This window comes from Salvelinus sp. IW2-2015, linkage group LG20 (genome assembly GCF_002910315.2).
Source record: "Salvelinus sp. IW2-2015 linkage group LG20, ASM291031v2, whole genome shotgun sequence".
Lineage (NCBI taxonomy): Eukaryota > Metazoa > Chordata > Actinopteri > Salmoniformes > Salmonidae > Salvelinus > Salvelinus sp. IW2-2015.
The window spans coordinates 75,170,725-75,186,515 of record NC_036860.1 but is presented as its reverse complement, the minus strand read 5'-3'; the positions used below and the strand labels follow the sequence as shown (position 1 = coordinate 75,186,515).

The window sequence follows — 15,791 nt, the reverse complement described above, 5'->3', positions numbered from 1 at the left end:
CCAAATGATTCCCTCTGATCTGCAGCAGTAAGTGCTGCTTTTCCATGATCTAAATCAAGGTTTGATTAATACAAAATATTGCCAGGCCTTCAAGTGGCGCAGCGGTCTTAGGCACTGCATCGCAGAGTTWCGGCGTCAATACAGCCTGGGGTTCGTTCCCAAACGGCCGTGACCGGGAGTCCCGTAGGGTGGCGCACAATTGGCCCAGCGTCGTCCGGGTTAGGGAACAGTTTGGCCAGGAGGTATTAACTTGACTCCTCTCGCTCAAGCGACTCCTTGTAGCGGGCCGGGCGCTTGCAAGCTGGCTTCCGGGTTAAGCGAGCAGGTGTTAAGAAGCGCGGCTTGGTGGGTCATGTTTTGGAGGACACAAGACTCGACCTTTGCATCTCCCTAGCCCGTTGGGGAGTTGCAGCGAGAAGATTGTGATCACGAGATTTGGGAGAAAGAGACAAAAAAAACTAATATTGCAATATGCAGGAAGAGTCCACTGCACTGGTTGTGTGTCAGTCGCACCATGCACACAAAGCCTTTCCCTGTAAACTATAATACCCGCTTAAAGTCAGACAGAGCCATCAGTGATAGTCAAACCAACACACACCACCTGATGAGACACTTTTTTCTCCAGTGTCAAAACAGCTTACTGCATGCAGCTTACACACGCAAACAAATACACCAGGCACAGAAACAAAGGCAAGCCATTAAAAGGTATAGGGTAGACAGTTGTACGTCTGCTACTTATATAACCACAGTTCACGTCATGGAGTAAATGGCAGATTAGTCTCAATACATCAGGGCATATGGATTGAGCAAAGGCATAGATTCACTTCTAGCCGATTAGAACGGTCAGCACCAGTTATGGAGCCCAATAGCCTTAGTCAGTGATATGAGGTTGGATTATCATACACAACAGTTCAAAAGTTTGGGGTCACTTAGAAATGTCCTTGTTTTCCATGAAAACATACATGAAATGAGTTGCAAAATGAATAGGAAATAGTCAAGAAGTTGACAGGGTTATAAAAAAAAAAAGGATTTTAAATTGAAATAACAATTAATAATAATTGTGTTCAAACTTTGCTTTCGTCAAATAATCCTCCAGTTGCAGCAATTACAGCCTTGCAGACCTTTGCCATTCTAGTTGTCCATTTGTTGAGGTAATCTGAAGAGATTTCACCACATGCTTCCTGAAGCACCTCCCACAAGTTGGATTGACTTGATGGGCACTTATGTACCATACGGTCAAGCTGCTCCCACAACAGCTCAATAGGGTTGAGATCCGGTGACTATAATGGAGTGGCCAGCACAGATAGAATACCAGCTGACTTCTTCTTCCCTAAATAGTTATTGCATAGTTTGGAGCTGTGCTTTGGGTCATTGTCCTGTCGTAGGAGGAAATTGGCTCCAATCAAGAGCAGTCCACAGGGTACGGCGTGGCGTTGTAAAATGGAGTGATAGCCTTCCTTCTTCAAGATCCCTTTTACCCTGTACAAATCTCCCACTTTACTACCACCACCAAACCACCCCCAGACCGTCACATTGCCTCCACCATGCTTGATAGATGGCGTCAAGTACTCCTCGGCATCTTTTCATTTTTTCTGCGTCTCACAAATGTTCCTCTTTGTGATCCGAGCACCTCAAACTTAGATTTGTCTGTCCATAACACTTTATTCCAGTCTTCCTCTGTCCAGTGTCTGTGTTCTTTTGCCATCTTAATCTTTTCATTGGCCAGTCTGAGATATGGCTTTTTCTTTGCAACTCTGCCTAGAAGGCCAGCATCCCGCAGTCGCCTCTTCACTGTTGGTGTTGAGACTGTTATTTTGCGGGTACTATTTCATGACGCTGCCAGTTGAGGACTTGTGAGGCGTCGGTTTCTCAAACTAGACACTAATGTACTTGCTTGCTCAGTTGTGCACCGGGTTCTCCCGCTACTCTTTCTGTTCTGGTTAGAGCCAGTTTGAGCTGTTCTGTGAAGGGAGTAGTACACAGCGTTGTACGAGATCTTCAGTTTCTTGGCAATTTCTCACATAGAATAGCCTTCATTTCTGAGAACAAGAATAGACTGACGAGTTTCAGAAGAAAGTTATTTGTTTCTGGCCATTTTGACCCTGTAATCAAACCCACATATGCTGATGCTGCAGATACTCAACTAGTCTAAAGAAGGTCTGTTTAATAGCTTCTTTAATCAGGAAACAATTTTCAGCTGTGCTAACATAATTGCAAAAGGGTATTCTAATGATCAATTAGCCTTTTAAAATGATCAACTTGGATTAGCTAACACAACGTGCCATTGGAACACAGGAGTGATTGCTGATAATGGGCCTCTGTATGCCTATGTAGATATTCCACTTAAAAAAAAAAATATTCCACCGTTTCCAGCTACAATAGAAATTCACAACATTAACAATGTCTACACTGTATTTCTGATCTATTTCGTGTTATTTTAATGGACAATTTGCTTTGCTTTTCTTCTTTAAGGACATTTCTAAGCGACCCCAAACTTTTGAACGGTAGTGTATGTCTGGAGAAACAGTAACATTTACAAAGCCCATATTAGGCTATCAGATTTATCATATAAGGAAACCACTGATATCGTGTGAGGTTGGATCATCATAAAACCTATATGTCTGGACAGAGCAATGGAAACATTGCTAAAACAGGTGCAGATAGGAAGCTTCCGGTGGAGGGTAACCATTGTTGCCACGGGTCAGGTCCCCGTCACTTTATGATCCTGGTTGAGCCGATCAAAGGACCTGGCATTGCTTCTATTTCCTGTTGTCTTGATGGTGGAGCTTTTTAATAAACATGTTAAGGGCTTGTCTACTGCGTCTCAGTGGGCAACAAAGACCTCCATTCACAGGGTCCAGTTTTTGTAACAGGCTGGCATTTACAAACCTGAGCAAAAACACCATCAGTAGCACCTCACACTTCATCAAGGGAAATTCTCCTAAAGTTACTAAAACTTTTCACAGAATTAAAGTACATGGTGTCAAGACAGTCTGGGAGCAGAAAAACCTTGGTGCATTTTGTAAACTAACTCACACTACTTTTTTCCCCCCTTACTAGCGCCGACTTTGCTGATAGCTACATTGAGGAAAAATGTACTATATGATGTGGTTGTCCAACCTAGCCATCTTAAGATGAATACACTAACTGAGCTAAATGACTAAAATGTCAAATGTATCCCCCCAAATTGCTGACCCACTAAATGTCAAATCCTGAAATACTTTCCTGCAGTAAAGTGGGGAGAACATCAGGAGGCGTAGTTTATCTTCAGCATAGTCCTTGACATGATAGAACATGTATGCTCATTGTTGTAATAGGAAATACCTTATTTAACTTCTTATGGCTGGGGGCAGTATTGAGTAGCTTGGATGAATAAGGTGCCCAGAGTAAACTGCCTGCTACTCAGGCCCAGTTGCTAATATATGCATAGTATTAGTAGATTTGGATAGAAAACACTGAAATTTCTAAAACTGTTTGAATTATGTCTGTGAGTATAATGGAACTCATATGGCAGGCAAAAACCTGAGAAAAAATCCCACCAGGAAGTGGGAAATCTGAGGTTTGTAGGTTTAAGTCTTTGCCTATCCAATATACAGTGTCTATGGGGTCATATTGCACTTCCTAAGGCAACCCCTAGATGTCAACAGTCTTTAGAACCTTGTTTGAGGCTTCTACTGTGAACGGGGAGAGAATGAGAGCTGTTTCAACCAGATGTCTGGCAGAGTGCCATGAGCTCACTCAGGCGTGCGCTCGTGAGAGGTAGCTGCGTTCCTTTTCCTTTCTAAAGACAAAGGAATTCTCCGGTTGAAACATTGAAGATTTATGTTAAAAACATCCTAAAGATGGATTCTATACATCGTTTGACATGTTTCTACGAACGAATGGATTTTTTAAAAACTTTGTCTGGCCTGCACATCGTGAATTTGTATACTAAACGCGCAAACAAAAAGGAGGTATTTGGACATAAATTATGGACTTTATCGAACAACAAACATTTATTGCGGAATTGGGATTCCTGGGAGTGCATTCTGATGAAGATCAAAGTGAATATTTATAATGCTATTTCTGACTTCTGTTGACTCCACAACATGGCGGGTATCTTTATGGCTTGTTTTGGTCTCGGAGCGCTGTACTCAGATTATAGCATGGTGTGCTTTTCAGTAAATATTTTTTTTAATCTGACAGGAGAAGTTTATCTAAAGTTCCATGCATAACACTTAAATTTATCAACATTTATAATGAGTATTTCTGTAAATTGATGTGGCTCTCTGCAAAATCACTGGATGTTTTGGAAGCAAAATATTACTGAACATAACGCGCCAATATAAAAACTGAGATTTTTGGATATAAATATTAACTTTATCGAACAAAACATACATGTAGTGTAAAATGAAGTCCTATGAGTGTCATCTGATGAAGATCAAAGGTGAATTGAAGTGTCATCTGATCTTCATCAGATGACACTCATAGGACTTCATTTTACACTACATGTATGTTTTGTTCGATAAAGTTAATATTTATATCCAGAAATCTCAGTTTTTATCTGAGATTAATTTTATCTATATTTCTGCTTTTTGTGACTCCTCTCTTTGGCTGTAAAAATGGCTGTGTTTTTCTGTGACTAGGTACTGACCTAACATAATCAGATGGTATGCTTTCGTTGTAAAGCCTTTTTGAAATCGGACACTGTGGTGGGATTAGATACAAGTGTATCTTTAAAAATGGTGTAAAATACTTGTATGTTCAAGGAATTTTAATTATGAGATTTGTTTGAATTTGGCGCCCTGCACTTTCAATGGCTGTTGTCATATCGATCCCGTTAACGGGATCTCAGCCGTAAGAAGTTAAAGAAACAGCCTTTGCCTAGCCTATTATCTACCCATCCATCTATGACCTATTTTACAGGAAAACACAAACCAGGTAAAGTCCCCAAAAAGGTCCTGTCGCAGATTCTAATAGCTCTTTAAAACATGACTAAAATCACCATTACCAGGTCATGTTTTTCACAAATTAACCGTACCAAGGTCAGTGCCAGCGGGACAATTCATGAAGGTTAGAAAACCAAAGGAAATGCGCACATCCACTTATTTGAACAGGTGTCGGGTAAACAAGGGGAGCATATGCAAGAGAAGGAGAACCACCCACATGCTGCTCTATAGCCGTTCCGCTCTGTTGATTTAAGCACGAGTGAGCAGTAAATCTATCACCCCCCTCAGCGCACACTAGGACGTAGAAGCTGTAAAAGACTGACTCCAAAACTTGAGTGGCCGTAGTCGGTTTCTATGCATTCCTTTTAAAAATTCCTTCCCTCAAAAGCAGCTTCAACAATAACATGGAGTGACAGACAAAAACACTACACCTCTAGTCACAACACCACCACAACAGTCCTACAAAATAATTACATCCTCTCAGGTGCTCAGACATGCACCCACCCTTCCCCAGCCCTCAACCCCCTGTATGACTCACCAGCACTGGGCATGGCAGACACTTGGGACTGGGGAAGCAGCTCCAGAGGTTGCTCCCTGCTGGACACGGCGTCTGAGGAGAAGCAGGACTCGGTCTCATAGATGGTCTGCAACATTGCGCACAGCCCCGGCACAGTGGGCCTTAAAAGCATGCCAGTGCAAGGGTGTCCTTCCAATACATATGGGAACACAAAAAAAAAAAAAACACTATCCAGGCAAGTTTCAGTTGCAGAAAATGAGAAAACCTTTGACTAGATGAGAAGGTTAACACTACGAAATCCCTCTTAGATCTTTAAAGAAAACTCCAGAATTCCTCTTCTAGAGATGAAACAACTGATGAAGGAGAGAGATCCTTGAAGTTCCATGGCTCAAACAGAACTGTAGTGTCTCCAGGTGAACAGTGAGAGTTGTTCCCAGCACAGGCTACAGAAGAAACAAAACAAGTAGTTTGGCCAGTCGAGTAGACCAGCACTGAACCATTCAGAGGAGCAAAGTTAAAATACACACCGCCCTCTTGGAGTTACGTAGCCTTCTCAAAACACCACGCATGAAAAACTGTCAAGCTGGGGAAAATAAATAGCAGGCAACACAAAAAAAAAAGTCAGTGTGAATCTCATCCAAAAAGCACCAGTCGTCTGTGTCGCAAGCAGAGTAGACGTGGACACAGTCAGCTCAATAGACTGGCTGTCACTGTGTCGGCGAAGATCTGAGAGCGCCACGGGAGAGATCAGCGAATGGCGAGAGGAGAGTGAGAAGGAGGAGCGAGATAGAGAGAGGGGGATCGAGAGTGAGAAGCTTGAAATAGATCACTAGGAGGTTGTGTAGGACTGTGGCTCGGAGGTAGACTTTTGTTGACGGCATTGAATGTTAACCTCCTAGACTCTCCTCTACTGCAGCGTGTCCTCCTCCTCCTTGTTTTCTCACAAAGGCAGCGCTGCTGCACTCTGCATCTGCACAGAGGAGAAAGCAGTCAGAACCACCCATCACCTCACCAGTGGTACACGAATTAAAACCTGCAGCGTCTTTCCAAAAAAAGGGGTTGTCCTTAGCCTAAATCTCCTTTGTTTTTTTTCCCCTGTTTGTTCGTTTATTTTTTCGGTAACTTCTACCCCCCGCCCCCCCACCCCTGCTGTGTTGCAGACACAGAGGTAGAAAGAGCGGGTACTGAGTTTACAGACTGGGCTGCTCAGTGGCGGCTGGAAATAGCTGGCCGAGTGGCAGGGAGGGGCGGGGCTAGGGCTATAAAATAGAGACGAGAGCTGAGGGTGTTTTGAGAAAGGCAGGGAGGGAGAGAGAGGCGAGGGAAAGGAGGGGGCCTTGTTCATTCAAATAGCACTAGGCCAATCGAGCGCTGTTCCCAGTGCCGATGGGTGGGGGATTGCTGATGGAAAGGGGGGGGTGGGGGGGGGGTGTACAGTGCCACCATTGAACCTTGAAGTGCGAGGACAGACAAGCAAAATGGCTAATGCAAGCAGAGACAAAGTCAGTTACACTCACATCCTGCAAGTGATCAGAAAAGCTTTGCTAGCACAATGCTTCTGCACTTAAGGGTAATCTAAGTAATTATTATCGAGGCTAACTGCATCAGCAGCTCACTCGGGTCACCATTCCACCAACACAAAGTGGGTTAGACTTGAAGCAATCTGTCCACAGATGTCAAGTGTAGTACAATTTGTTACACCAGATTATGTTAAAGTTATTTCATGAGTTAGCTGCTTCTGGATGAGTAGCCATTAGGCTTACATTTACAGGCTAGGCTAAGTACTACCAGCAGGACAAATGTGCATGAAAATAGAGTTGCAACTTAACATTTAAATCGTACATCAATGTATAGAATCAAAGCAACATTGTAATTATATATACACTGCTCAAAAAAATAAAGGGAACACTTAACAACACAATGTAACTCCAAGTCAATCACACTTCTATGAAATCCAACTGTCCAGGAAGCAACACTGATTGACAATAAATTTCACATGCTGTTGTGCAAATGGAATAGACAACAGGTGGAAATTATAGGCAATTAGCAAGACACCCCCAATAAAGGAGTGGTTCTGCAGGTGGTGACACACAGACCACTTCTCAGTTCCTATGCTTCCTGGCTGATGTTTTGGTCACTTTTGAATGCTGGCGGTGCTTTCACATCTAGTGGTAGCATGAGACGGAGTCTACAACCCACAAGTGGCCAGGTAGTGCAGCTCATCCAGGATGGCACATCAATGCGAGCTGTGGCAAGAAGGTTTGCTGTGTGTCTGTCAGCGTAGTGTCCAGAGCATGGAGGCGCTACCAGGAGACAGGTCAGTACATCAGGAGACGTGGAGGAGGGCGTAGAGGGGCACAACCCAGCAGCAGGACCGCTACCTCCCGCCTTTGTGCAGGAGGAGCACTGCCAGAGCCCTGCAAAATGACCTCCAGCAGGCCACAAATGTGCATGTGTCTGCTCAAACGGTCAGAAACAGACTCCATGAGGGTGGTATGAGGGCCCGACGTCCACAGGTGGGGTTGTGCTTACAGCCCAACACCGTGCAGGACGTTTGGCATTTGCAATTCGCCACTGGCCCCTGTGCTCTTCACAGATGAAAGCAGGTTCACACTGAGCACGTGACAGACGTAACAGAGTCTGGGGACGCCGTGGAGAACGTTCTGCTGCCTGCAACATCCTCCAGCATGACCGGTATGGCGATGGGTCAGTCATGGTGTGTCATTTCTTTGGGGCCGCACAGCCCTCCATGTGCTCGCCAGAGGTAGCCTGACTGCCATTAGGTACGAGATGAGATCCTCAGACCCTTGTGAGACCATATGCTGGTGCGGTTGGCCCTGGGTTCCTCCTAATGCAAGACAATGCTAGACCTCATTGGCTGGAGTGTGTCAGCAGTTCCTGCAAGAGGAAGGCATTGATGCTATGGACTGGCCGCCGTTCCCAGACCTGAATCCAATTGAGCACATCTGGCGAATCATGTCTCGCTCCATCCACCAACGCCAGCGTTGCACCACAGACTGTCCAGGAGTTGGCGGATGCTTTAGTCCAGGTCTGGGAGGAGATCCCTCAGGAGACCATCCGCCACCTCATCAGGAGCATGCCCAGGCGTGTAGGGAGGTCATACAGGCACGTGGAGGCCACACACACTACTGAGCCTCATTTGACTTGTTTAAGGACATTACATCAAAGTTGGACAGCCTGTAGTGTGGTTTTCCACTTTAATTTTGAGTGTGACTCCAAATCCAGACCTCCATGGGTTGATAAATTTGATTTCCATGATCATTTTTGTGTCAGCACATTCAACTATGTAAAGAAAAAAGTATTTAATAAGAATATTTCATTCATTCAGATCTAGGATGTGTTATTTTAGTGTTCCCTTTATTTTTTTGAGCAGTATATATATATATATATATATATATACTGCTCAAAAAAATAATATATATATATATATATATATATATATATATACACACACACACACACATATACACACACAATACTGCCAAATGATGATTCAGAATAAAATGGCGCAATTGATAACACTTCTATCATAATATTGTCTGTGACTCCACCAAGGGCAGCAGCTAGGCTAATAAACAACTGTTAATGGCCTGCAGTGTTCAGATTGGAGTGAAACAATGGATGACATTGCACCAGGAATCACAAATGTAAAAAAAAATATATATATACATATAAAAAAAATATTTAAAAAAGTATCTGCCATTCCGGGCTATGTTAGCCACTTTATTCTCAGATGGTCACAGCGCCATTTTAGACTCAAATGGTTATGAGGGACTTGGCCGGGGACCCATCAAAGAGGGTCTTTCTCCAGTCCCCATTGGACCACAGCAGATGTGATAGGACTTTCCATCCGTGCCAACTAAAATGCTCCCTATTAAATGTGTAGCCAAACTGTGTGTGTGTGGTAAATATCCTTCACTATAGTGATGTATGCAAATTAAGAAGCATCCTCCTTAACCAGTAGCTCCGACCACAAGCCTCGTTGAAATGCATCGCAAACACAGATTCAAAATGAAAAAGTCAGTCTTAATTAGAAGTTAACTTTCTCTTAAAGACAGAGAATCCATGATCCAATTTAAAGACAGTTGCTGCTTGGCATATTGACAAGAGCCAAGTGGTTTTTTGAACTTCTGCCACTGGGCTGCCCCATTGGGCAACTAGCTCGGACCAGCTCCGATCAGCTGTGGCTCTCTAAGCTGTGAATAGACTGGATGCACCACCTGCCACTCCGAACGACAATGACTACAATTGGCTAAAAGGCAGTTTGTGAGAATTCTAAGCCCACCTGACAAAAGGAGAGTGGGATCCAGCTCGGTATCTCAGTTTTGGAGAAAAGAGTCGAGAAAAAAATCCAACCCCTTCTCCTACCATTACTCTCCACTCACCCCCATTATTTATAGGTGAATGTATCTTTCTGGCTTCCTGACGTACATTGGGCTTATATTAGCTTGAGGCAAATGGAGGGGTGGGGAGAGGCCGCAACGTTGTTTTTTTCTGTACCTTTTTTGGGCATAGGATGAACTTGCGTAGTTAGTTAATGTCAAGGACTTTGGCGGCTAACTTTGTTTGACAGAGGCCCTCTGTGTTTGGCGTAAGCTGGGCTTGACCCAATTAAGAGCCAACCAATCCAAATAGACAACCCTCACCTGCAAGAAACCTGGAGGGAGGCAAAACACGCTGAACAAACTGAGGTTTTGTAAATCTTGGGCTGTGGATCAAGCTGGGCTCTAACTGAGATTTGTCTCAAGACTGCATTTCTCTGCAGTCTTAAGGCCAGGGCTATTCTACTGGCAGCCCAGATACGGCCCATTTATTAATATAGCCCTGTGATCAATGTTGAACATTAATAAAAAAAGACCTGCAAAAAAAATCCCTGCCAAAATACAGACATTCAGTGCCAAAATGACAAGTACTTTGGTGGTTGTCTATAGTGTAGTTTCTAGTGTCAATTTTTTGTTCATATGAATTTGTCTCTAGCATTTGAACAGTTTAAACTATAAAATATTATGACCCCATTCCTGAACTCTACAAGTCAGGAACACATATGTGCCTTCTGTTTCCCTCGGAGACTCACAAGTACTCGTTAGAAGGGAGTGTGAGAAAAAGAAATATGTAAAACACACCTAATGACTGAGGGAAATTAGTTCAAAGAATACTTCCTTCAGACCGGATTTTGGCATTAGCTGATTTGACATATGTTTGTGTTATTTATTGAGATGCTTAGTTTTCAGATTGTTATTTTTAAATAATCACTTAAAATAATATTTTTTAAACTTCTTCGGGATCGGTGTCCCTTCCACGGGACGGTTGAGCTAACATATAACATTAGCCTGAGGTTGTAAGTAACAAGAACATTTCCCAGGACATAGACATATCTGATATTGGCAGAAAGATTAACAAGAATTTAAGCTAACTGCACTGTCCAATTTACAGTAGCTATTACAGTGAAAGAATACCATGCTATTGTTTGAGGAGAGTGCACAGTTTTGAACATTAAATGTTATTAATAAACAAATTAGGAATATTTGGGCAGTCTTGATACAACATTTAACAAATGCAATGGTTCATTTGATCAGTCAAACGATGCACATACACTGCTGCACATACACTGGACATAACCTAAATTGCAGCTGGGCTGGAATAATACATTACGGCCTTTCTCTTGCATTTCTAAGATGGTACAAAAAAATACAAAAATGTTGGTTTTTTCTTTGTGTAAGCTTTTACCAGATCTGTTGTGTTATATTCTACTATATTGCTTTCATATTTCCACAATTTTCAAAGTGTTTCCTTTCAAATGGTACCAAGAAAATGCATATCCTTGCTTCAAGGCCCGAGTTACAGGCAGTTAGAGTTGGGTGTCATTTTAGAGGAAAATTGGAAGTAAAAAAAAAAAAAGGGGGGCGGATCCGGAACTTTTAGTAGCTAAAATAGTAAGCGAGCGCCGCACCTTGTTCTTTACAATGAGAAAAAATTGTTTTGGTTGCACCTCAACTTACATTGGTTGAGCACCCTCCACTTTCATTTTAAGAAAAGTGCCCTATTGGTGTGTGGGCACGTGCTGCTTTTTAATGCATTTCTTCCGAAGAATAACTACATGTGGAAAATGTCTGGCCTGCCTGCAATTCACTTTTTTTTCTCTTTTTTTTTTTAACACATCTGGCCCCCGTAAGAATATAGTTGAATAGCCCTGGGCTAGGCTGTATCAACGACTCCTCAACAGTGCGAAAGACAAATGGTCATATTTTGGAGCTTATTCCACCTGAATCTGGGAAGATTCTAGAGAATTCTCAAGACTGAAGGACAACTTCAGTTGACGCTATTTTATTTTTTAAACACCAGAGACTGACTGCAAGCAACTGCAGGAAAGGCCTCCAATGATTCAGCTCCATGGAATCCTTTACGAGACATTCCCATTCACACTTCCTCAGTGGGTGAGTTTACTGTGAGAGAGGTGCATCATAACTGCCACGCTATATGACTGAGCGGAACTCCCCTATCAATATAATGGTAATTATGAAACTAACGGTTAGAGATTGTTTTTTGCAATTATCTGTTAGCGAAATACAGAGAGGATGAGTTTGTCATTTCCCAATTTGGTCAAAAATGCTTCTTTGCCCACCTAACCAATAGGGCTGGGAATTGCCAGGGACCTTTCGATAAGATATTATCACAATACTTAGATGCCAATAGCATATGTATTGCAATTCTCATGATTCTATATCAAATCAAATTGTATTTGTCACATACACATGGTTAGCAGATGTTAATGCGAGTGTAGCGAAATGCTTGATTCTATATGTATTGCGATTTGATGTTCCAAACATATGGCTCACTATATGTATGCTGCAGAGAGACGAGAGAGAATGAAAACTAGTTTATCAGTCAGGGAAATAAACGTGCTAAAAACATTGGCTCACTATTTAAAAAATAATCTTGAGATCAAGCTATAGGATGAAAATACAGGAGTTTTGGCGCAGGTACAGACGACTAGCGCTAGCTAACTACCTACAGTAGAAAAATATATATACTTGAGTCAAATATCAATGTCGTCCAAAAATAATATTGTGATTTGTAACGATTGATTTCCCCCCCCCATTACTAATACTTTATAGACCACATAAGCCGCTGCTAGTCAATTGATCCCTACCTATACATACAGTACATCGCTACCTCAATTACCTCATACCCCTGCATATCAACTCGGTTCTGTTACTCCCTGTATTTAGCCATGTTATTCTATATATAGCCATGTTATTTGTACTTGTTCTTTTTATTCACATCACCATTTCATACACATTCTTCTTTAACTCCGCATTGTTGGAAAAGGACCCGTAAGTAAGCTGTTCACTGTTAATCTACACCCACTGTCTACGAAGCATGTGACCAATTAAATTGTATTTTATAACTACACAAACACCCCCCCCCCAAAAAAAAAAAAAAACATTATTTACATATTGCTATGAGAAACAAAATTCAGTTCAGGTGCATCCTGTTTCCATTGTTCATCCTTGAGATGTTTCTACAACTTGGAGTCCACTTGTGGCAAATGAAATTGATTGGACATGATTTGGAAAGGCACACACACACACACTTCTATATAAAAAGGTCCCACATGGCAGAACAAAAACCAAGCCATGAGGTCAAAGGAATTGTCCGTAGAGCACCGAGACAAGATTGTGTCGATTCAGACCTGGGGAAGGGTACTTAATAAATAGTCAGCATTGAAGATCACCAAGAACATAGTGGCATCCATCATTCTTAAATGTAAGAAGTTTGGAACCACCAAGACTCTTCCTAGAGCTGTCCGCCCAGCCAAACTGAGCAATCGGTGGAGAAGGGCCTTGGTCAGGGAGGTGACCAAGAACCCGATGGTCACTCTTGACAGAGCTCCAGAGTTCCTCTGGCGATGGGAGAACCTTCCAGAAGGACAACCATCTCTGCAGCACTCCACCAATCAGGCCTTTATGGTAGAGTGGCCAGACGGAAGCCACTCCTCAGTAAAAGGCACATGACAGCCCAATTGGAGTTTGCCAAAAGGCACCTAAAGACTCAGACCATGAAAAACAAGATTCTCTGGTCTGATGAAACCAAGATTGAACTCTTTGGCCTGAATATCAAGCGTCACGTCTGGAGGAAACCTGGCACCATCCCTATGGTGAAGCATGGTGGTGCCAGCATCATGCTGTGGGGATGTTTTTCAGCAGCAGGGACTGGAGGAATAGTCAGGATCAAAGGAAAGATGAACGGAGCAAAGTACAGAGAGATCCTTGATTAAAACCTGCAGAGAGCTCAGGACCTCAGCCTGGGGCAAAAGATCACCTTCCAAAAGGACAATGACCCTAAACACACAGCCATGACAACGCAGGAGTGGCTTCGGACAAGTCTCCGAATGTCCTTGAGTAGCCAGCCAGAGCCCGGACTTGAACATCTCTGGAGAAACCTGAAAATAGCTGTGCAAGCGACGCTCCCCATCCAACCTGAAAGCGCTTGAGAGGATCTGCAGAGAAGAATAGGAGAAACTCCCCAAATACAGGTGTGCCAAGCTTGTAGCGTCACTACCAAGAAGACTCGAGGCTGTAATCGCTGCTAAAGGTGCTTCAACAAAGTACTGAGTAAAGGGTCTGAATACTTTAATGTAATATTGATATATATATATATATATATATATATATATATATATATATATATATATATATATATATATATAATATTATAATATATATATATAAAAAAATGTCTCAACATTTATTTGCTTTCTCATTATGAGGTATTGTGTGTAGATAGTTTCCCCCCCCCTCAATCAATTTTAGAATAATGCTGTAACATAAAATGTGGAAAAAGTCAAGGGGTCTGAATAATTTCCAAATGCACTGTAGATAAATTATAGATCTTAACTAATTTTTGACTGACATCAAAGCAGAAAGAGGTTCACTTTTACTACAACTGTGCAAATTTTCTCACACATAGAAGCTATACACACACGAGGAGTCAGATTCAATTTCCTCAAATAGAACGCAGTGATGACTCATTCTCTGCAATGTTCTGCTGAAGCAGCTAACACCTTTATTTATTAAAATAAATGTTCAGATAATAAATAGCTTTATCCTAAAAACTTTAATTTACCGCACTTGGAGTTCTAAGAGGCGGAACTGTCAATATTTCACACTGCATTATTGACATCCCTATCTACTTCCTTGAATGAGATTCCAATTAAGATGCGAGTCATATTGTAAATAGTGTACGCTAAATATAGCCATAGAAATGTGGAGGAGTTAAAAATAAGTGATGATTTGGAATATTAATTGATACAGAAGTAATTTAGAAAATCAGGTAATTGAAAAAATAAAAAACATTGTCAAGTTCAATTTATTTTGGGGAATATGCAACTGGTCACCCCTTAAACTTGTGGCAAAAGGCCTATATGGATAGGGACAAATTTACATTTTTCTAACAGAACAAATATAAAAAACATATTCATGACCATGGTAGAAAATTGAAATAGAACACTGACAAGGATGGGAAACAGTTCACCAAGTCTGAATCCAAACATTACTGTTGATTTTATGTACATTTACTGTACTTTTCACAGCATTTGTCAATAACGAAATCTGAAAATACTCTGTATACACTCAGTTACATAATAAGAATATTGATTGCAGTAGGTGCAAGAAGGGTTTGAGTGAGAGGTCTAACTAGTGTCCACACCTCTCCAAATGCACTTTTATGACAAGGAAAGAGCCTTCAACTATAGAGGTGCTTTTTTGAACTTTCCTAGCTTTGCCATTGAGGAACTGAGGCAAGCACACTTGTAGTTTTTTGTTTGGAACACAGACCTGCGTCCCCACCTTCACACAATTACGGTTGTTGTTTACGCAATCCCAAAACGTGTAAATATAAATCCCTATCTGGGTCAGGGGGGCATCATTTGAAAGCTTATTATATTGCCAACATAAAATACAATCTTAGTGTGTTAGGCTTTCAAAAGGCACTTCGGACAAACAGATTGCAATTTTGGTGCACATAGAATGTAATCATGAGCGCATTCAAGTTAGTGTTCCGCGGTAAATTCACAATACGACAAACCTAGGCTCATTCTGTTCAGGTCAACCCAGGGTATTACACCTTGGCCAAACCGGCTCCACGCGTGCGTCGGCATGTTGATTTTGTCTATCCCGATCAGACGCGTTCATGACACGCAAGTGAACGAACAATATTCATTTGGGGACCGAGCACAACACACATGAAACATGGGAGATAAACATTGGGTTGTTATTTTACCAGAAATGCATATGGTCATTTTTTTTTATTGTTGCTGATATCTT

General features: G+C 42.0%; 1 protein-coding gene across 1 annotated transcript in view; it reads right to left on the bottom strand.

Moving 5' to 3' along the window:
* Positions 1-6,258, bottom strand: part of LOC111980101 (histone deacetylase 5-like) — a 52,070-nt gene extending 45,812 nt beyond the window's left edge. The window contains 1 exon segment of the mRNA XM_070449642.1: positions 5,467-6,258. Coding sequence (XP_070305743.1) covers positions 5,467-5,617 — 151 coding nt within the window. The 5' untranslated portion in view covers positions 5,618-6,258.
* Positions 6,259-15,791: the final 9,533 nt, after the last annotated feature.